Genomic DNA, 22,625 nt, shown 5'->3' with positions numbered 1-22,625 from the left:
CAAACGAAAAATATTTTGAAAAAAAACGAAAAAAATTTGATATTTAGAAAAAATGTAAACTAACCAAGGAATGTTTAAATGCAGATTTAAGTTTACATTGCTCAACCTTTTGTAAGAAACATTTTACATTATCAACGAAAGGAGAATTGTAGTGGAGTGGAGCAGGGAGAGGAGAAGAAGCTTTATCCCCTGAGAATTATTTATTGTTTTCCTTTAAAACTCAAGTCTAACCGCAACATGTGGGACTTTACTTTATTCTTTACTCAATTAACCAACTGAAAAAACGCCAGACCTAATTTCCAAATAATGCTTTTGGTTTCTCCTTTTCATCTATTATATTTTTTAAACGAAAACATCATGAAATTTGAAGACTAAAAAAGCTACTGGTAAGCAGAGTAAAACAAAACAAAACAAAACAAAAAGTATAACTAATGGAATGTGGGTTTATGTATTAAAACCTTTAATCACATGTCATATTTTTCTACCATTTCTTTTTCATGTTGTAAGCAAAAAGATTAAAAGCAAGCAAATAAATCGCGATTGAAAGCAATCCATTAACTGTGCATTTCTTACCTGCGCTGATGGCAGGTAGCAACTGGCGGGTTTGCAGGGGTTATAGTTCTAGCATATAGGATGGGTAGATTTGTGGTTCCATGGAAATGCATTCGTGGAATATCAGTGCGTTTCTCACATGTCCGATCATGCGGCCAAGACATCAGCCTGTCGAAGGGAGTCGCGCCTCGATAAGAACGGAATTAAGGTGTCCGTCTGCACCCATTTATGACATGGATTAAGCTCTCATTTTCGTTATCATTCATCAAGATATGTACCTAGTACATTAGGGGTTTACAAATGTGACTTATTCATACTATTTCCTACTGTCCAACGTGGATGCTTCATTAAGGAAGGGGTCGGGTCGGTACCTCCTCCCGTTTTAGCGATGCGATTAGCGTTTAATTGCTAATTGGATGAGTGGCGGGCCAAAACCACAAATATGTATCAACAGAATATACAACAATATCAAGCTGTCAAGACCCCCAAAACAATTCAATCTACATCGTTATCAGAAAACGCATTCAGCGAGCGAGCGAGCGAGCGAGCGAGCGAGAGAGAGATCCGCTCTCTTGAGTTTACACTTTGAGTTTTTCCCTTGCATTACGGAACGGTCGGTCTACGTGGTTGTCTCTGTGTGCGTGCTTTATCAGAGTTTTCGCTGTGGCTCGTGTGCTCGTCTCGTCCCGCCGTACGGGCACATAACGGATCGGTTCGGATCGGATCGGATCGGTTTGGTTCGGAGCGAGCGATCTCTGCGCTGCGTTCGTTTCAATTCCATGTCTGCGGTTGAATTGAACGGTTCCGGTTGACTCTGCTGCTCCGTAACGGTCGCTATATAAATTTATTCTCACTCTCTTGTCACCACGTAAATAATATCATATTTTGTGCTAATTGAAAATCACAACAAATTAATCGAAACGAAATCTGTACAACACACAATAACTGATTATACGGCAATGAGTGAAGTGAAACAATGATCCTGCTCAGGGATTAAATGGGATTATACTGCCTCAACATTTGGATTACCTAAACTTGTAAGAAAAGTTAGAGCCACCCAGACCAAGGGTTATCTTCTACTACTTCTAGAGCCACTACATAATAGTATTCCTCTCTCGTGGATTGCACAACAGCTGCGCCAGGCACTTGGGGTACTCGTACATTAGATTTTCTAATCAGGAAACTTAGCATTGACACAGCAATGCCGAGCAGACCCGGCTCTGCTTGCTGCTTTCTGCTTTCTGCTTTTGTTGACTTGCACGAGGAGAGTAGTAGCATAATTCCATAGAGCCGCAGTTAAATTGGTTTCAATTAGGTGGAGAATAAGCAGATTAAGCTGGGGAGGGTTCCGACTTCAAACAGAAAGAAATGTTCTAGAGGGAACGAACAGTGAGACTGTTTATACAGTCATTAACTCTCTGTAAGCGCAACGACCAAAAACACCTGCTTATCAACAAGAACAAGGGGGAGACTAATCTTTACAATCAGTGTTCTAGAAAAAGAAAGAAGTGGCATATGAGTTGATGAACCTGATACATATACACATTCAACTTCTGTAAAAAGTAATGAATCTACGAATGAGACAATGTGTTCCAGGAACTTCAATATACCTGCCAACAAACAAGCAAGCCCCCCTTTAGCCAAAAGTAATACGATCTTTGGCTTTGGCACACCGAAACCCCACTCAATATGTGTTGCATAGGGCTCCACTCCACTTTCAATAAGCGATGGATCGGAATGGACTGTTTTGTTTCTGTTCGTATCGTTATTTTCCGTCTCGGGGAATGTTTTCTTGATTGCATTTAATTGAAATAAATGAACAACGTTCTTTTTTTATTGCTCCACCATTATGGTTGCTGTTGTTGTTGGTGCCATTTCAATGAAGTATTTTTTTGTTCTTGGCATCGCTGTTATAATTTCGGAAAGACCTTTACAGACAAGAGCCAAGAGCCGAGATAAGGGCAACACTTGACGTGCACCGATAAGATTCACTTTTCATTTCGCCCCCTACAATTGTTACTCAATGCTCTTTCCGGGGAATGGAAGAGGTAACCGAGACAGTTTTAGTACTCCGGACATGCCACAAATTCGAGTGATGTTTCATCACAGAATCAGGGAAAAGTCCAAACAAATAAATCTTTATCGCTGGCCTGAGAAATGAGAATAAATCTTCGCCCCTCCTTCGCACACACACACCTGTTGAGGGGAGCAAGGCGGCGCCCTGCAGAGAGATATAGAAGCATCTGAACAGATATATCTGTAGATACACCATTTACATATGTATCATCGTGAAACGCCCACAATGTGTGACAGGGACGATCAGAAGAGCACATAAATCCATTCACAAATGTTTAGAATGTTATTAAAATATTTGAAACTAATTTTGAGTTTTTTCGTGCCGCCCATTTTTTACGGGGGGATTCTCGGTTTCGTGTAGCCTGTCGTTATCCCCATAATCGCTTGGGCATCGCTCGAGGCAGATAAATAATTTTCCATTTTCATATTTATCATACGAGCAACGGGGTGGAAGGGGCGGCGGACAGGCTGCAATCCGTTGGCCGACAGTTGTTTGGAGGTGGAAGTTGCCTTGGACCAATCCAATACAATCCAATCCGTTCCGATCCGATTCAATACGTAACCCATTTCTGCCACCCCATTCGCATTTCCTATTGTTTCGTCTGCTCTATGGCAGCAGCCCCTTGATTGAGCCTAATATATAAATAAATATGGGAACAAATGCGACCAAAGTGGAAAGCATAAATTCTGACCCCACCACCTTATGGCAACGGTAGCCTTAGGGCTAGGCATTGACTCGGGACAGACCTAGAGTGGAGTGGAGTGGATCTCCATTTGCTGCCCCTGGATCAATGTTGGCATTAGCCCTTTTTATGGCCAATTCTTTTGAATTTGATTTCGATGCGGAGCTCCACCCCACAAGAATGTGATATTAAAAACCGACACGGAAAAGTACGGGGCATAAAAGTTGTTCGATTTGAATCCGTCCCATTCCAGTGCTTGTGCCATAAGTTTGCAGTTGGCTCCCACTGTTTATATCTGTATCGTCTTCCCCCTGGCCGCTTCTGCTGTTGTATCTTTTGGGGCTTCTTTCTGCTTAATTTTAATTTAAATATATGAAATATATTTATAGCCATTGTTGCGGTTGCTGTCAGTCCCAAAAAAAGTGTGGAAATAGCTTCAATATTTTGTTTGGTTCATATTTTCGTCTGCTTCGTTTTGGCAATTCGACGGGCTCTAATGACAGAGGTACCCCCCACACTGACCCACCCTCCCACAGTCGCGCACTGGGTGGGAAAAGTGTGCCGCGGCTTCAAATGGCTTCAAAGCAACAGACTTTCGGCCAGCACTGTGCGGACGCATATTGCTCTCAAGTGGAGCTAAGGAATTTTTGGTCAAAGGCCAAACCAAGTCATCAAACAAAAAATGGGGAAAAATTGGAAATCATGGGGGAATTATGACTATCTGGTACTATATGTGGCCCATGAATCATGGCCGTTGACTGGTGAACACCCTTAGTATGAGCCAACTGATTCTTACTAACTTTAAAATTGATTGGCCCAGACCTCGGCCTCCTGAATGGTGAAAACACTCCGATCTTATCGGCCAGATGGGGCTTTGTGGGCTTACTTCTGCCACTTGGACAGGCCTTAGGTGATTTGCCAATATGAATGGCAGCAAACATGGTCATTCATCATTTATTGGCCTGAGCAAACAGAAGGCTTCCCGTGAGGGCTTTTTTATGGTTTTTGCACACGTTGACAGACTACTCCCAAGTTCAGCTGAAGCAGCGCATTTAGCCCGAATGTCACAAGGCGCCGCCTTCCGACCCTCACCGCAGCCTGAGCCACTGCTAAATTACAATACTCAAGACATTACTCATCAGGCTCGGATATCATTTAAAGTTTTCACAAAGTAAATCACGCAACTGCAAGTGATACGGGGTCTGATGGACGGATGAATGGATGGAGTCTCGGGGTCCGAAACGTGCGATTTTCCAAGTGCATTTCAATGGGGCGTGACAGAGGCATCCACAATGGGCCAATGCTCAACTCCGAGTGGGTTTACATGCCCAGATCATATCAAGATATATACATTATACTTATAGCCGTAGTTTTGGGCATACATCACGCTATGGCGATGTTCTGTTCTGGCCATTAATCAATTATTGTTTGCCACTTTTCCTTTTGGCAAATTGAAGGCAAGTGCCTCGGATCGGTTCGCTGGTTGTGTGATGTTGTTTCCGACACATTATGGCCTGGGCATAAAAGAATTCTAATGGAATATATATACATATATATGATTTATAGTTACCCTTCTTCTGTTTGATGTTGAATTAAAAGATATATACACTAGACACCCCAGTGATAAGATACAAGAAAACAGACACCGCTGTGCACGTTTCGTAGACTCTTTGCAGCTCTGATGTATCTATGGCCCTGTGAGTCAGTTCTAATTTTGGTTTGGCTAACATGATTACAGCTTTCAGCTGCTTCCGCCGCCAAATGCGGAATCATCTTTTGTCCCAGCTGCGATCGAGCATTAAATGCAGGCCCCGAAACGACACTGATTGCAGGCCTGGCCATGGCGTATACGTAATACGAGTATGCACATCACACATACGGCGGGGGGACAAACAGCTGACCTACGCTTCAGATCTGTGCTTTGTTCTGCTGTGACTGTGGGTGGGTTTACCAGGTGCGGGAGATGCGCTTGATTGAATGCTTTCAGTTCCCCCCAACCAAACGAAACTAATCCAAATCCAAAGAAAAAAGCAACCCAGACCCAGACCCACAGTGCGGCAATGATCTTGTAATTCGTTAATTCGAAAATAAACGTTTTGACGCGCCCATGTCCATGTCCAAATGTTTGTTCGTTTTCGCATTGAGTTTAGTTTACTATTTTAGTTTCAATCAACAAAATAAACAAGTTAGCGCCAAGATTTATGAATGGAATGGGTAGTGGCCCAATGGCCCGTGCGGGGGAGGCTGGGATGTGAGCTTTTTTTGATAGCTCCAGTTCCGATCGGTCCGTTCTATATACAATACAAAGGTTCTTCCTTTTTCAGAGCATGGAACTGCACTGCCTGCTGCCCCTGATCGTCTGCCTTTACAGCCTGCGGGCCCTGCCCCTGCCAGCCACTGGATTCGTCATACAGGATGACGAGCGGAAATGCAAGTACGCACGGATTGAGAAGCTGCTGCGGATCCGTTGCTACGACATGGACCTCAAAGAGGTACCACAGAACCTCAAGACCTCGGTGGAGGTGAGTAACGCAACAGTCGGGGGTCTCGGGGGTCAATCGGGCTGCGATCCGTAACTTAATTCGTCATCGACCTCGCTTCGGTCCCCCGCCCATTTAGCCTCAATTGAGCTTAATTAAAGCATAAAGAAGTTGGGACTGCACAAACATAAGTACATACATATATTATACGTAGCATATGTATCTATGGGAACATCCCTAGTTTCAGTTCCACATTCAAAAGCAAAAGCATTCGAGTGTCATTAAATGATTTGGCAATTTGTGTAGGTTCTGGATCTATCGTACAATCGCATCAGGAAGCTGAAAAGTGGCTCGTTCCAGAGGTACACAGACATCAGGTTTCTGATGCTCTATGAGAATATGATCTTATCGGTGGAGCCGGGCACCTTCGAGCCGCTCACCTCGCTCCAGGTAACACCGCCATCCAATTAATCACCGAAACGCCATTACCACCGATATCTCCTATATATCTATCACACAGGAAGTGGATCTATCGAATAATGGCCTGACCACGATTCCCATGGAGCTGTTTACACTGCCCAAGCTGAGAAATCTTTACATAGACAGCAACGAACTGACACATTTGGGCCTGGAGACGCTGCAGAAGCCCATCGCGGCTCCCCTGGAGTATCTGAACGTGGCCAATTGTGAGCTGCAAGACCTCCCCGATCTGGGCGTGCTGCCAAGTGAGTCAATCAGTCACCCCCTAAGGCAATGTCTAACTAATTGTTGTGCTCCCTGCAGAACTTTGGCAGCTCAACGCCTCGATGAACCCTTTGACCAACTTCCACATCGACAGCCTGGCCAACTTGTGCCATCTGCGGGTCATAGATCTGGCCAAGACGCAGCTCAGTCCGTGCAGCTGCCAGCAAGTCACCAATCATATCATGATGCTCGGCGCCAATCCAAAGTTCGTCCCCGTTTGCATGGGTAAGGCGATGCAGTGGCAGTCGCAGCTGCAGCTGCTAATTTTGGCACATGACCAACTTCTAGTTCACATTTCCATTTCAAAATTTCCCACTTTGCATTTTCAGAGGCGCTCAACATAGACTCGTGTCCACTGCCCTACAATCGGACGATACACTCGGAGACATTCCGCACTTGCCTCTCGACTGTGGAACTGGCCGTGTCGCGTAGCCTGTGGCTCTTTGCGGCCGGCTGCTTTGGCGGCGTCTGTTTCGTGCTACTGAGTGAGTAGATAGGGGAGAGTATCTCGAGTGAATCTCATTCTAATGTCATCATCTTCTTTCTTACCATCAGTTGTTATGTGGTGCGTGAGCAGGTGGCGCAAAAAACGGGCCAAGCGACGGATGAGCCAGGCCCAAAAGCGAAAGCCTTTCGTGATCTCGCCCAGAAATGCCATTAACCGTCAGCCGGAGGACGAGCCTCTTCACTGTGATACTGCCAGACCTTAGCGGAATAGTTTATTAGTTAATTAGCTAGTTTTAGTGGCCAGTTATTTATTACACCTAGCTTTTAGTGTAGCCATAGGACGGTAGACAACAGACTACTCATCGAATTGCCATGTACCACTTACCAAAAAACACCAAAACACACACACAAAACTACAAGAAATGCCTTGCTCAAATGCCACCGAAGTAGTTTCTAGCTTTTATTATATTATAGAACATTTAAGTTTTCAAAAGAAGCGATATTTATAACAAACAAAAATACCAGTGTTGCGAATGTGTTTTTCTTTTCGAATCTACTCAGCGCCACCTGTCGCATTTTCTGGCAGCTGACCTAAAGCTCCGCCTGGCGTGGTTCGGTGGAAGCACTTCTTCTATCGAAAACAGGGTCGATACAATGTTGAAGGGCTGCATTTGAAAAACATCAACTCATCAGCTGATTGTGATTTGAAATGTGCGCTGGTAAAGCTGGTAAAGCAAAATTTTAATATTAATTTTAGCAAATAGGGTACACAAGTGCCCATACCATATTATACTATCTGTTGGCCAGCAACAAATTGCCTACCCACGTAACTTAATGCTATTTTTTTGGTTGACCTTTTCAGCTTTAACCTATTTATGCATTCAATCCAAAGAGATAAGTCATGAAAATCAGACAATCTTGTGGATAGTTTAATGATAATTTGAGTAAAATTACATTTTTAAAGATGAGAGTCCTAACCAGCTGGTAATATCAAACAGAAGATCAAAGTCGAGAAAAATTATTAAAGATATACGGTATATTTACAGTATATTATATTTTATAATCTATTTCGATAGAGCTTCGAGGGTCTGTCGGTATGTTTTATCGATAATTCTGCGGTCACACTGATCTCGGAGCAAGTGAAATGCAAAATAAACGTTTCCCCTCCCCCACCAATCACACAAACCCATACACACACACACCTATGCGAAGAGATCTCCCGCCGGCTTTTGCGGTTACTTCTGCCTGCCGTCGACTGCGTCCCCGTTTTCATCACTACATGGCATTTATTGCCCACCGCAGCCCCACGGCCAATTCATTCTCTCGCCATCGCTAGCCCCAAACGGAACGCAGACGCTCCCCCTAGTTCGACTCTGACACTCGCTCTCGGCCGCCGTGTGAAAGCTTAACGGGCACGCCCCACCCACTCCCGTACAGAAATAAAAAGGACCCGCCGTCGCGTGTGCTTTAATTAAACGAACTTAAACAAAAAGAAAACCTAACAAAATGAGCAGTAAGTTTTTAAATGCACTACTCCCCCGCAACCGTTGATTCGGACGTAGAGTGCAGCAGCCAGCAGCAAAAAGCAAATGCGAAAAATGAAAAGAAAGTGTGTGTGTGTGTGCGTGTGTGTTAGATTTTATATGCATGGCATGGCTCCAGCTCCAAACTCCAAGTTCAGAAGGAACCTGCCCCAAGTGGAAGCTCCTTGCTCTTCCCTGCCACTCGTTTATATTAATTCTACAAACTACAGTTAAGCCTCGCCTCGCTGCAACTCTCACATTTCATATCATTTCGCTTGAAAGATAAGAACGTGTGCATAATCGTGTTTCATATTTTTCGTAGAGTATAAAGAAGCAGCAGCAGCAGCTCTATGCGAGTTTTCTGCTGGCTAGTAAACTGCGGCGACGACGACCTTTACTGACCTTCAATAGCAAGCATTTGCCTACCTACCTACCTACCCGCAGACTCTGTCCCTCTCGCGCTCCTACGCTGTGCAGAGCATTTCGATTCGTATTTCAAAAAGCGCACTAAAACCTCAATTTGTTTGTTTATAAAAAGTATGCGAATTGGTGCCTTAGGCAAAGCTGCTGACAACTGATAAGCGTTATGGGCATGGGGAGGTAGAAACTACCGCAAAGCCGCTGAGTGAACGAGAGAGAGAGAAACCAGGAGAGAGAAGCGCTTGACAGTTATGCTTAGAGCTGCTGCTGCTGCTAATCGGTGATTTGTTGTGACTTGATTGTCGCCGCATATTGATTTTTTGTTGCTCCACTTTTCGCTTTTCTGCTCTCTGCTCTTCTGACCCAGTAGCGCCAGGCATCGTCAAATCAGCATTATTAGTGTGATTTCCGCATCCCCTCCACACAGAAATCAAAATCCAAATCCCATTCAGATTATTGGGATGGGGATGCAATCTCCTTGGCATTTTCACACGCATTCGCTTACGTACGCTGATCATGTTTGAAGATGCACTAAACACACTATATATACACATGATCCCACAAGTTTATACATGATATATATAAATTATAGATGTTTTTCTATTTATAACGCCGTTATATGTATCGCTCGGAATTATGGCTGGCGACAGGCGCTAACAACTTTTTGTGCGCCCGAAAATATCTATATGTAATTCTCGAAAAGTCTTTCCACACGAGAACGAAAAATTCCTTGTCTCGGAGCAAAAGAACGCCCACTATTGGCTTCTGTCTGGGTTATACGTTGTACACGTACAATTCTTCCACAATCCATAAAATCTGCATGAGTTTATGCCCGCATTTATCATCAGTCTCTGCAGCTGTGTTTGTCTGAGGTTTTCGCCCATGGGGGATATAATAGGGATCGATCTCCAGCGGCAGGCAGCCACCGCGGAGGCGCCTGTGCCACTGCATCGCCTACCCGCAGATGCCGCAGAGCCAGAAGAAGATGACTATGTTGCTGTTGCTGTTCTGTTGTTGTCGCGCTACAATTTCATTTCATTTCATTTCACATTTACCCGGCTATTTTTAGTGGTCTGCTCTTTCGGCACACAGATACACACATCTAGCAGATACACACAGCATCCATGTGTTCCCGCAGAACTTGTTTCTCGCCTTGCACTCGCCAATTTGTGCGTTGGTGTCGCCTCGCCGGTCGCCCATTCCTCATTCTTCGTTCCCCATTGCTCCCCACTGCACCCAATGTGGCATTTTCGTGGATTGGCAAACGGGTTTCGAGGCTGCGATGTGTGGGCATGGGCATGGGCGGAGCAGGTCTGGGCCACTCAAGGTCTCGGGTCTGTCATTCATTTAATTTCCGACACCATTCATGGACGAGCCTTGCGCTTATCTGACAGATGATACACCCTATCATGCCCCAATGAGCACTCGTTCAACCCAGACCCCAACCACCCCCTAAACAAACCCGCACTCACAGGGCGACCTATTACTCTCTCGCTTTTGACTGGGTCGTTTATCAGCTTTATTGTGCTACAGGTATACTTACTACGCGCATGATAAAAGAGAGCGGTTTATGTTTTGAAGAGAGCGTGAGCTTTCGGCCAGAGCGAAGCTTAAGCTTTCTACACTGGAAACATTTTGTAGGAATTTCCCACAATTAGCTGTCAAACAGCGTGCTAATTTATCCATTTCTAAGTTTAAGTTTAAGCATATTTTTAAGGAAAATGTCGCGTCGCCATTCCGTTTGACATGTTTCAACAGTCTGAACAGTTGTGGAGGTCTAAAATTAGACCAAGTGTTGTTTGTTTTATTTTATTTAAGTCGCCCGATTTATGTGGCAGAGTGAAATTCCTTTTGATCGTTATTGTCTTGTGAATCTTTTTGCCATTGTGATCTCTTTTTTGTGTGTTGGTCACATCCGGTAAGTCAGAAGTTATTAAAAACCATTCTCGTTTCGGCCCAGAGTAAATGATTTCATTTTTATTTTAGGCACTGCGAATCATGAGAAAAGAAAGCATAAAGCCCACACTCTTACACATATACACACACACATACACACTCCACACACAAATCCATCAGTTGTATATAGAAGAGGATATAGATGGAGAGGGGCAGGCAGCATTCTCGAAATGAAGCTCATCATCAGCTGCAGCTGCAAAGCCTCTGTTAAAGCATCTGCATCCTCATCCGTGTCCGTAGCAGCGAGAAGGTAGTTGTTGTAATCCATCCACTTGTTGTATTCCAATGCTTCCCACGCTTCTAAAACCAATGTAAACAGAACTCTCTAATCAGACATTTAACCCCACTAAAGTTAGTCCCATAAAATGTACAAAGAAATGTACAACAAAAATGTACATACATATATCAACAAACTATCTCTGATTTTGTAGCAATAATGTTCGAAATTCAACTTGTCAATAATCGAAATTGGAAATAAAACTTTAATTAATTGGTATCTCTATTTTAACTCTAATGAATTTTTAATTTTCAATACAACAAGAATGCATGGATTAATTGATATTAATTTTAACACGATTTCTGGAGGATAACCAGAAGAAATGGAAGGGATTCCAACAAAGTATACATCGTTGGGGAACGAATAATCCGTAACTAACCAAATCGGAAGAGATCAACCAGTTGATCAACCCCACAAACAATCTGTACACATTTATGGAAGATCTAACCCCGTAAAGACTAATTCCCCATCAAATCAGGAAGGGAATGTATCTATGAAACCGCATATTTGCCAGCACCGTACCCCAAACTCATGTACATATATCTCGGAGATAAATTATCACATTCTATCTATAGCTTTCGCCCAACTAAATGCCAACTACGCAAAATTCTAATTGCCCGTCCAACGATGCCGGTGCCGATGCCGATGCCGATGCCGATGCGCCTGAAATATGTTCTGCTCGATTTTCCCCAATTCTTTATGATTTTCTCGTTGCTTCTTTACTTTTTATTATACGCTTTGCAGTTGTTGCCTCTCTCTAACAAAAGCAAAAGAAAATTCGCTGCATGTGGGAGCCGCGTGCCCCCGCCCACTGTTGACGCAGTTTGGGACTCGCAGACATCGGCAGACACCAAATTTGTATGGGATCTCTGTGCTTTTCCATATGGCACAAGAATTCTTGTTTATTTATAACCCATAACGTGGATGCTCTCCGTTTTTTTCATAATTCGCAAAATTCGAAATAAATAAACCCTTAGAAAAAAAGCTGCTGCTCTGAAACGTGCATTGTAACTGCAATTGTGGCTGTAACTGTACCACACACCACTCCCGGATGTCCGTTGCTAAAACATTTATATTCGATTCGATTCCTTTTGCTCCACAGAGTTCGCTTGGGTGACGCTGACGACAAATGACACGTACTCACTGGGTGCCCTGGTGCTGGCCCATTCCCTGAAGCGGGCCGGGACCGCTCACCAGCTGGCCGTGCTGGTGACGCCCACAGTGTCGGAGGCGATGCGCATCAGACTGAAGGACGTGTACAATGTTGTACAAGAGGTTAATGTGCTGGACTCACAGGATGCGGCCAACCTGGCCCTGCTCTCGCGCCCAGAGCTGGGCGTGACCTTCACAAAGCTGCACTGCTGGCGCTTGGTGCAGTTCGAGAAGTGTGTCTTCCTCGATGCCGATACCTTGGTAAGTTCTACAGGGCTGACCTCAACTGCAGCTGTTTAACTTATTATTTTCCTTGCAGGTCCTGCAAAATGTCGATGAGCTCTTTGAGCGGGAGGAACTCTCTGCTGCACCCGATGTCAGCTGGCCAGATTGCTTCAACTCCGGCGTGTTCGTGTTCAGACCCAGCCTGGATACCTTCGGCAAGATCACAGAGTTCGCCATAAAGAACGGCAGTTTCGATGGCGGCGACCAGGGTCTGCTGAATCAGTACTTCGCGGACTGGGCGACGGCGGACATCAAGAAGCATTTGCCATTCGTCTACAATGTGACGGCCTATGCCTCCTACTGCTATCTGCCCGCCTTCAAACAGTAAGTCGAACATACCCCTACTGTAGGATCACTGGCTAACCCTCTGCCCTGCCTTCATTCTTCTAGGTTCAGAGATAAGATTAAGATTTTGCATTTCGCCGGCAAGCTGAAGCCCTGGCTGATCCAGTTCAACTCTGAGACGAAGACAGCGGCCGTGTCCTCAGACTATGCCCACGCCCAAGACCTTATCCAGCTCTGGTGGAATATCTTCTGTGATACTGTCATCGAGTCCCTGTCCAGCGAAATGGTAAGTGATCGATATGGACACTCTCTTTATCCTTCTATCTGGATACACCCCGCCGCGCTCGTTCGTTTTCCAGCTTCCTTACTCTTATCTCTTGTTTGAAACGAACCAACTGATAACTAAAACCCAAAGCTAACACCAGAATTTGTATTGTTCTAACCCAATGTATTGCCCCGTCCCCCACTTTGCCTCGTACAATCTCTATTCGCTAACCGCAAGAAAACGCAAGGAACTGTTGCTAGTGATAAGCCCGATGGAGCCCCAGCAGTCGCAGGGTTCAATCCAGAGGTAAGAAGATCTGTAATAGTCGAAAGCACTCTGCACCCACAAGACTCGTAGATATGCAATCTGTAGAGCCTCCCCCCCAAAGAGCACCGATCCATGTGTAAATATCAATTATCTCTCTCTTTATTTATTCTGCCAATATTTATTTATTGATCCCCTCTATCGATTCACAAAGTATTGTAAATAACCCGCCAAATATTTCTCAGATTCGGTTCACTATTCGTATTTGTCTTTTTCTTGCCGATGGCTGACCTCGTTTTCCACTCTCCTCTTTCACCGCTCGTTTCTCCTTTGTTCCACTTTCAAGATCTATCTGTTCTATGTATGTCTTTGCTTTTGTTTTGGGAGGTTTACTTTCGGTTTTCGGATTTTCGATTTTCTGTTGATTTTTATTCAATTAGCAGCCACGCCCCAGAGTAACCTCTTTTTTCTCGGACAGACAGACCACTCGAGTGGGGTTGGCTTTTCACTTATTTGTAGATATATATTTTATATTTTTTGTAATATTTGTCCCACTGTATCTGTGTGTGTGTCTAATTGTCTCGGTGTGGAGCTCTTTTCGTTTTTGTTTTTTCTAATTTGCATCCATTTGGCCGCAAGCCAGGGAAATGTTTCGATGGAAATGATTCAGGGATGTGTGGGTGTGGTGTGGTGTGGTGTTTGGGGGTGCCAGAAATCTCTCTTGAATCATTATAGATCCTCCTATATCCCATCCACACACACACAAGCATACAGACACACACACACACACACACACACACACACAATACTTTCGTTTCACTTTTTCCCTTGTGACTCTGCCTCTGTGTCTGCGTTTCCCTCTTGTCTTTTGTTTTCTTTATTTTGTTTTTGCAAATTGATTTACTTTTCATTTACTTTTATTTTCCAACTCTTACTTTCCTATGTTTTTGCGCATTCTGTTAATTCTGTAAATTGCCATAAATAATACCCGGATCGCTATACTCTACTCTATAAACCCGTATCGTATCTCTAACATCGCATTCGCCAGTGCCTTTGCTTAAATCTAACGCACTCGCAAGGCCCCTCCGTGGCGGAACATCATCCATCGGATGGGCAGCACGAGTACTTCCAGCAGCAGCAGCAGCTGCACCACCTGTTGCACGTGCGCGAATTCCGCGACCCTTGGGCAGATTACTACGAGAATCTGGAGCGGAGGCAAGAGAGCCCAGAGCCGGAGCATGAGGGTCACCACAGCAGCCATGTGCAGGACAATGAGCATGCAAACGATGAGTGGACAGCACCCGATGCATGCCCACAGCCACCGTCACCACCCACCACTCCTCCTCCACCCACTGCCACTGCCACCAATGAAAATGCCAATGCAAATGGCCGCGCAACTGCCGAGGAGCTCACGTCCAAGGATGTGAACTCCAATGAACTGAATGCACACCCAATCCCACCAGAACATGCCACGTCCTCGCCCACAGCCACAGCCACTGCCAAAGCCAAAGCCACGCCCTCGCCTCATCATTCCGTGCATAGTCAGAGAGTAAGAAAGAGTACGATAAAAGCGCAGCCAGAAGTCGCAGCCGGAGTGCAGCCTGAGGTAAAGGCAATCATCAATCTCTCTGACCCCGCACCTGCACCTGCACCTGCACCTGACCATCCAACACCAAATTCCAGACTCCCTGCATCGGATAGTGGTGTCCCAGTGCCTGTCCTAGTGCTAGTGATAATATAATCTCATGGTTTCGTGCTGTCCAGTCACTGTTTTGCATACGAATTGTCATTGTCATTGTGCTGCGTCCTGCTCCACCCATTGTTAGGTGTTCAATGCTTCATGTGGTGGCTGTCCTCCGCCTGGGGTTGAGTGCATCTCTTGATTTATTAGGTTGCACTCGTCCGGGTTGAGAATACACATTGAACACGAACAGCAATTCATACGGCCGCCATTGTCATCATCAGCAGTAAAAGCAGTAGAAGCCATCGCATCCTTGTGTCGCATGCCATCTCCTCCTCTCGTGTCTTCTCCATTCCGTATAGTAATCTACTACAAGGTCGCCCGGACATGTCTTGCAACCGTAAGCAGCAGCAGCAGGAGCCGCACCCGCAATGCATCATGATTTATGCCTCGAGTAGCATTCCGTACTCACATTAATCATACTCCCTGTGTTTTGTACCGTGGCTAACATATCAATGTTGTGTTGCCTGACTAATAAATGTTTAATTTGTAACCGCACACACTGCATGCATGCCTACGCCTGTCCCAGCACCCCCAACAACCCAACCCCCAGCACACCCACTCGCTCCACCAACTAGCAAAGAGCAAATGTCAGAGCAAAGCCCAAATTGACTTTCCATTGCCTACTTTCAGGCTGGTCTGGCTGGAGCCCTGTCGCAGCTGCAGATCGGAGTGCAGCGAACGCCCGAGCAGGAGGCCTACGAGAGTCTGATGCGTCGCCAGTGCTGGGAGTCGGGACAGATCGACTACTCGGGCGCCGACTCGTTCGACAACATCTGGAAGAAGATCTCGCAGACGCTGGACAAGAAGCCGGAGAAGGAGGCCGAGCAAACCGGTAGTTCATCTTAGAAAGAAAAGCAAAAAACAAAACAAAACCTAGAACACGTAGAACAGAACAAAACACAGCAGAACAAACGCAGAAAATCGTTCGTTATTCGTCGTTTTGTTGCCACTTTTTTGTTACGCACACACTCGAACACTCACACAGATACACCCCTCCCAGATACCCACAAAACACACTCTCACACACACTCGAAGAGAGAGAGGCAGCGCCATGGGCAGAGTGCTGTCAATGCTGTCAAGGACCAAAACTCTAATTGAAATTTAAGGTTTCATGAGCACGTTGAAGCGCCCTTCTGGTCCAAAAATGTTGTCGAGCGAATACTTCCGAGTGTCATAAATGCAATTTTTATTTGCCCCCCACCAACACACACACACACACACACACATGCCCATCCACTGACACACTCATGCACGCTCCGCGTGGCAGCAGGCAGGCCATCTTGTTGAGAAAAGAGAGGCGAAAAAAATGAAAAATACGCACAGAAAATTTTAATTAAGTTTTCAAATTAAACTTTTTGCACTCACTCGTGTGGCTGGCTGCTGCTCTCGACAGCAGCCATGTGGCACTTGGCACAGTTGCCACCACCACTGGCACTGGCTCTCTGCCCCCTTCTTCTACTCACATAAATACACGCCCACAAAACTTGGCCCACACCCCCACCGCGCCACAAACTTTACACTTCATTGTATTTTAATTGAAAATGTTGTACTTTTGGCAGTGCTCCGTACTCGTATGCGTACTCGTACGTGAGTGTTTACCAATCTATGGCGATGACTGTTCATCTGCATCCACAAATTCATTGTAGCATAAAGTCCCACCCTCTCCTCTTGTTCCCCCCCCCCCCCCCCTAAACATATGTAGATAGATTTTTGTTTTCATAATAAATAAATATCAAGCAAAAGTGTGTATAAAATAGAAATTTAGAATAAAATAAATCTTCAAAAACTGAACTCCTGTGGCAGTTGTTGTGTCTCTGCCACCCCGTCTGTATTTGCATCTGTGCGTGTGTGTGCGTGAGCCTTACCCCTACCCGAGTGTGTTTTCCTTTTTGCCATGGAATACTAACATATTTTCTATCTATCTACATATTATTCGTATACTCGTACCATTTATGTTATAATTTACTTTGGAATATTGTCGTAATATTTATTCAAGAACCACAAAGAAAAACCAACAACAACAAAAAAAAAACCACAACACAAACACCTTGTGAAATTTTGTGAAATTCTGTTTTTAAATGCGCATTTTTATTTTAGTTCTAAGTTGTTTCCATGCTCAGTCAGTCAGTCAATCAGTCAATCAATCGTTCAATCGGTTCTTTTTCTACATTTGTCACTTTTCAGTTGTTTACTTTTAAGCCTTTGGGAAGTGCACCACTGCACCACATCCATCCATCCATCCATCCATCCATCCATCCATCTACCACAGAATCCTAGCTGTAAGAGCCAGCACCTAAGCAATAGCCATCCATTTATCTGCCACATTCACATCTCACTGTCGCTGTAGATAAATCAAATGCAAATGAGATCGAGAACTGCCGCCCTAACACTAACCACATTTTCCAGATAACGATACTGACACTGATAATGATTGCGATAATGCTAACACACTAAGCTTAAATCAATTGCTAACCGAAACCGCAAGCAAACTGCTGCAGCATCCAACTGTGCCGCAAAGGACATCCGACAAGACTCATGGAAAGCCCAGCTCGAGTACGGGCCTGCAGCCGGTATCGGTGCTGGTGCCTGTGCCGGAGCCTGAGCCTGAGCAATCGCCCCGCCCCAGTCCCCGCACAAAGGCCGCAACTAACAAACTTGCAACTAACGCTGAGAGACCTGCTTCCGGCTCCGTCACCGTCTCCACACAGCATCCCCAGCCACAGATGCGACAGCAGGCACAAGGACAATCCCTGGCCAAGCCCCAGCCGCAACCACAGGCATCAGAGACGTCCAGCCAGCAGCACATCACCTTGCAGCAGCAGCAGACGGGCAGCAGTGGCAAGGCCAGCCGACAGCGGGCGGTGCGTAAGTTTAAATAGCAATTACTGAACCTGCTGATGCACTACAGCTGCCTGCCGCACCTGGCGTGTCGGCCCAGGCGGCTGGAAATGCATTTGGAAACCGAGCCCCAACCCGTGCACGTCTAAAAAACAGGAAACAGAACAACCAAGAGACCCCACCCGAACGTAATACTCCCGCAACGAATGGAAAGAAATCGAAGAGGAATCGAATTGAATGCTGTAAAAATTGCTTACTAATCGCCAGGCTGCCTTGAGTAGGAAACCAATTGCAATATCGTAGACTTACCCGTAGTACAACTTAGTGATAGGAAAACAACTAATAATAGAGATAAGGCCTCAAGTGCTTCGAATACGCAGATGCAGCGAAATTAACCCAACAACAAGATACGATACACACACACGCACACACTCGATGTTAGGTATGAAATGAATGGAATGAATCAATGGTTACGTAGAGACTATACCCAGACACTAGACCACACTCATTAATCCAACCAACAACACAGATCAACTGACTTCCGCGGACATTCAGGATGGTAAGGTGGAGTTCGATAGGGCGACTGGCGCCAGCACCCAGTACAAGCTGATCGAGGGTGGCTACGAGATGATCACCACCACGCCCCAGCCGAATGGCACCGTGAAGACGCAGGTGCGCACCTTCTGGGACCCCAAGCCGGTCAGCCAGGAGGATCTGCTGAAGGAGCAGCAGAACAAGAAGCTCGTCCAGAAGCGGCTGGGCAAGGAGGTGCGCATCGATGAGCGCACCACCATGCTGACCCGCGCCATCGAGGGCGGCTACGAGGAGGTGTACACCACCATCAACGAGGACGGCACCAGGAGCATGCGCACCAAGACCTTCTACGACTCGGTGCCCACGGAGGTGAATGAGAACACCACCACGAAGGTGAACAAGAACAAGAAGAATGTGACGCGCAAGTCGTCGGTTGACTCCACCGATTCCACGGAGTCCTCTCGCCGCGTCGTCCAGAAGCAGCAGAAGAACGTGGTCCAGAACACCAGCGATCAGCAGTCCAACTACCGCGAGGACACCACCATCGAGAGGCGCGTCTCCGTCACTCAGAACATCGAGATCACGGAGAACAATCGCACGGTGCGCAAGAACTCGCTGCAGGAGCAGAACATCAAGGCCATCACCTCCGCCACCTCGTCCAGCGACAAGAAGCAGAAGAAGAAGGCCAAGTCCTCGGCCCCACCACCGCCAGCGGACTTTGTGCAGAATGACAGCACGACCGTGGCCTCCAAGCGCGTGCCCGGCGGTGTGGAGTACACCTACAACACGCAGCTGGAGTCTGGCAAGACGATCACCACGTCGAAGACCGTCTACGAGGAGGAGGAAGTGGAGCTGACCGAGGAGGAGATCAGGCAGTACAAGAAGACGCTCAAGGATGCCGAGAAGCACAAGAACGTGACCTCCACCAAGAAGCTCAAGTCCGAGTCGGGCACCAAGAAGATTGTGCCCTCGGAGAATCCCGGCGATGTCACCACCGTTGAGACCATCAAGATCGAGGGTGGCACCGAGTACCACTACACCACCGTCACCGCTGAGGGCATCGTTAAGAAGGCCGTGAAGACGGTGTTCGATCCCGTGCCCAGTGCTAAAGCCAATCCCGATGATACCGACGAAGAGGAGATTATTGAGGAGTACGAGGAGGAGATCATTGAGCCCGGAGAGAAGAATGTCAGGACCATCGAGACGATCCGTCAGTTGCCCACCAAGTTCGAAGGTACGTCAATCCCTAAGCCCCAACCCTGAGAACATCTCACATTATATTTTATTTGGCAGAGGAAGTGACCATCACCCATGAGAAGAAGGAGAAGAAGGTAAAGAAGTCCATGGTCATAAGCCATTAGAGAACGCGCACAAACACCAACACAAACACAACACGACACTCACCCACACACACACACTCAACACACACAAAGATGCTTCTGTATGATCCCCAATGCAAGGCTGATACGATCGAAGCCCCGACCAGATCCCAAGATCCCAAGATCCCTCGATCCACCAAGCTAATTCTCGTGACATATTTCAGCATCCGGTTCAGTTAGTTGGGAGCGGTCTTTGTACGCTTCTCGCCAGCTTCCTTCTCAATTATTTAGCCAGCCATCTGTTGCCCTAGAAATGTATTATGAAATTATTCAAAATTAACTATTCATTTAATAATTGCAAACACACACACAAAATATCTAACATAATTGTAATCCCCTCTGTTTCTACAAATAAAACAAGTTTTGGTTCCAATTAATTCCGCTTTGCCTTCTTTTTTGGCACGTTCTTCGATTTGGAGCCACGGCACAGGCAGCACAGGGCAAGGATGGGCAGGAGAACGATGGCCAGGGCCAGGGCTACAATGTCCAGGAGGTAGAACTGATACCAGGGCAGCTGCACGCCAGAAGCCACCAAATGTGGAGCTCCGCGGTGTTCGATCACGTACTCGATCCAGTATATGGCCGTGTCCATGGCAGTCTGTGGGCGATCCCGAAAGACCCGCGATGCCTTTTGCATGTTGGTTCTGTACTTGGGATTCTGGAGAAGTTCGGTCAGCGAGAACCGCAGCTCATCCTCTGTAACCGTGCGATAGTCCAAGCCCAGCGCATAGCCAGACTGCTTGCCCTGGTTGATGTTCAGATGCTGATCGCAATAGACGGGCATTCCCAGCATCGGGACACCATTGTAAACGGCTTCCTGCGTGCCAAAGAGGCCGCCGTGGGCGATGAACACCTTGACATTGGGATGCGCCAGTATATCTCCCTGCGGCATCCAATTTTGCACCTTCACATTGGACGGCAGATTGGGCATCGCCTCATCCTCGAACTTCCACAGAACGCGCTGCTTCAGGCTACCGAAGACGTCCAGGAAGATCTTCAGCTTCTCGGGCGGGAGATCGGCACTGCGAACCTGGGAACCTAAGCGCAGATCGAAGTAGAAACATTAGCTTGAGCTGCTGTAAGGAAGGGCACCTTCCACTCACCCAGACTGAAGTAAATGGCTCCTTCGGTGGCGCCATCGAGGAACTCCTGCAGATGCTGTGGCAACGCTTTTGGTGGCTTAATGTGCAGTCCGCCCACGGCAACCATGTTGAAGGAGGTGGGTCTGGTCGTGGACAGCGGCATGTAGTTGTTCAACAGAATGGCGGAGATGTTTCGCTCCAATTCCTTGATGGTCGGAACCCTGTCCAGCAGATGGGAGAAGTGTTTCCTCAGAATTGCATCCTGCTCCGGGTAGTAGGAGAACTCCCTAAGGAGATCGTCGGTGGCAGAGATGATCACGTTCCCGATGCGCTCCAACAGCGACATGCGGTCGGTGTAGGGCATGAAGGCATGGGGCACATAGGACCACGGCGACACAATGCCCGACATCTGACTGAGGTAATTGGCGTACCCAAAGGTCGACACGGTGATGATGGGTATCTGATAGAGATGCCCCAGAATGAGGGCACCCTCGTTATAGAACTGCTCGGCCAGGAGCAGATCATACTTCCCGACTTTGTCCTTGGCGTTCACAAGCTCCTGTATCTGCGGCTGATCGAAAGCAAAGTCTGTGCTGTGGCTTCCCATAACCATCAACAGTCTGACGAATGTCAGATTCGGCACATCGGTCATCTCCAGAATGGTATTGGTTTTGGTAATTTCCTTAACTATAATCAGAAAACACTATACTGTTGTGGGTTCTGCTGTTCAACCAACCTGCCTTCGACTTACTCTCTGGCCAAAAATTGTACTGTGCAATGACAATCTCCTTGTAGTTCGGGCCCAAGTTCTCCTTCGCCAGGGAGAAGGGCGTGATGTAGGTTACCTCGTGTCCGCGCTGTACTAGCTCCCGTACAATGGCGTTCGTCATCATGAAGTGGCTCTTGCCGGGAAAGAAGAAGGCAGCCAGAATGCGGGACCCGGCACCCAGGTCCAGCTGCTGCAGAGCCACCAGAGTGAGCAGCAGAATACATTTCAGTTGCTGGAAAATATCAGTAGAATCGGGTCAATGATTTCTCAATAATTTCTCGTCAAGTTTGCTTGCCAAACGCTTCATTATCTAATCGGTCAGCTGTTTGTTGCTGCAGGTTGATAGCCCTACGATTTTTAATATTTAACTGATAAGAGCAAACTACCTGCTCGACTACCAAATCTTTCCATGGACAAACAGGTTTTTATTGTTGTTTGACAACAGCTTCTCGGTGCTTCCAACAAGATTCATTGACCTTTGTGGTGAAATAGTTAACAAGCAACTTGAAAGATATTTCATTTGTTCTAATCAACAAACCATTTTGAGTTTGCCCGGGCTCTTGGCCGATCACTTCACTGCGCTATCAAAAATCAACAACCGCTTCACTCGACGATTCTCCGACGACTGAGAACGTGTTTTGGATGGACTGGATGGGTAGCTAGGGCCCTCAACATCGTTCTATGATAATTTCACGAGGAATGGGGCGATCGTTAAATGTTAAAAATCGCAATCACCCTTTCGCTAGCATCTTAATCTTCATATGTTCGAGCTGCGTGTCACGAAGACAAGCCCCCACAGAGGCCATCTCTAGGCGAGTTTAGAGGCGAGCGACGATCTCTGTTCGCTCGTGCGGTTTAATTGATGAGAAG

At 46.4% G+C, this 22,625-nt stretch overlaps 4 protein-coding genes and 1 long non-coding RNA gene across 7 annotated transcripts; 4 read left to right on the top strand and 1 right to left on the bottom strand.

Annotated features, from left to right (window-relative positions):
- The first annotated feature begins 1,321 nt into the window (after positions 1-1,321).
- On the top strand, positions 1,322-7,499 carry LOC117581879 (asporin). Of its 2 annotated transcripts, none has more exons than XM_034269348.1 (7): positions 1,322-1,589; positions 5,636-5,833; positions 6,098-6,241; positions 6,312-6,516; positions 6,575-6,760; positions 6,865-7,020; positions 7,091-7,499. In XM_034269348.1, exons 2-7 carry the CDS (start codon positions 5,639-5,641, stop codon positions 7,243-7,245), a joined length of 1,041 nt encoding a protein of 346 aa, XP_034125239.1. In that variant the 5' UTR covers positions 1,322-1,589; positions 5,636-5,638; the 3' UTR covers positions 7,246-7,499. The 2 variants fall into 2 exon arrangements, with proteins under 2 accessions (XP_034125239.1, XP_034125246.1); XM_034269355.1 differs by having other exon boundaries at positions 1,322-1,598.
- An 857-nt stretch (positions 7,500-8,356) lies between these two features.
- On the top strand, positions 8,357-18,489 carry LOC117581857 (glycogenin-1). 2 transcript variants are annotated; one of them, XM_034269327.1, is made up of 6 exons: positions 8,357-8,495; positions 12,261-12,571; positions 12,630-12,919; positions 12,986-13,166; positions 15,784-15,985; positions 17,560-18,489. In XM_034269327.1, the coding sequence occupies exons 1-6, from the start codon at positions 8,489-8,491 to the stop codon at positions 18,030-18,032; spliced, it is 1,464 nt and encodes a 487-aa protein (XP_034125218.1). In that variant the 5' UTR covers positions 8,357-8,488; the 3' UTR covers positions 18,033-18,489. The 2 variants fall into 2 exon arrangements, with proteins under 2 accessions (XP_034125218.1, XP_034125210.1); XM_034269319.1 differs by lacking the exon at positions 17,560-18,489 and adding an exon at positions 14,458-15,015 and having other exon boundaries at positions 15,784-17,232.
- Positions 8,359-20,205, top strand: LOC117581870 (cell wall protein IFF6). Its single transcript, XM_034269336.1, has 3 exons — positions 8,359-8,495; positions 18,521-19,759; positions 19,819-20,205. Exons 1-3 carry the CDS (start codon positions 8,489-8,491, stop codon positions 19,884-19,886), a joined length of 1,314 nt encoding a protein of 437 aa, XP_034125227.1. The 5' UTR covers positions 8,359-8,488; the 3' UTR covers positions 19,887-20,205.
- On the top strand, positions 8,502-11,383 carry LOC117581894. The gene is made up of 2 exons (XR_004573686.1): positions 8,502-10,843; positions 10,912-11,383. It is a non-coding gene; the product is annotated as an uncharacterized LOC117581894 (long non-coding RNA).
- On the bottom strand, positions 20,176-22,446 carry LOC117581848 (UDP-glucuronosyltransferase 2C1). Its single transcript, XM_034269306.1, has 4 exons — positions 22,294-22,446; positions 21,738-21,987; positions 21,008-21,673; positions 20,176-20,942 (listed from the first exon to the last, which is right to left on the bottom strand). The coding sequence occupies exons 1-4, from the start codon at positions 22,294-22,296 to the stop codon at positions 20,278-20,280; spliced, it is 1,584 nt and encodes a 527-aa protein (XP_034125197.1). The 5' UTR covers positions 22,297-22,446; the 3' UTR covers positions 20,176-20,277.
- Between the last annotated feature and the right edge of the window lie 179 nt (positions 22,447-22,625).

This window comes from Drosophila guanche, unplaced genomic scaffold, assembly GCF_900245975.1.
Source record: "Drosophila guanche unplaced genomic scaffold, DGUA_6, whole genome shotgun sequence".
Classification (NCBI taxonomy): domain Eukaryota; kingdom Metazoa; phylum Arthropoda; class Insecta; order Diptera; family Drosophilidae; genus Drosophila; species Drosophila guanche.
This window is presented reverse-complemented; position numbering and strand designations above follow the sequence as displayed.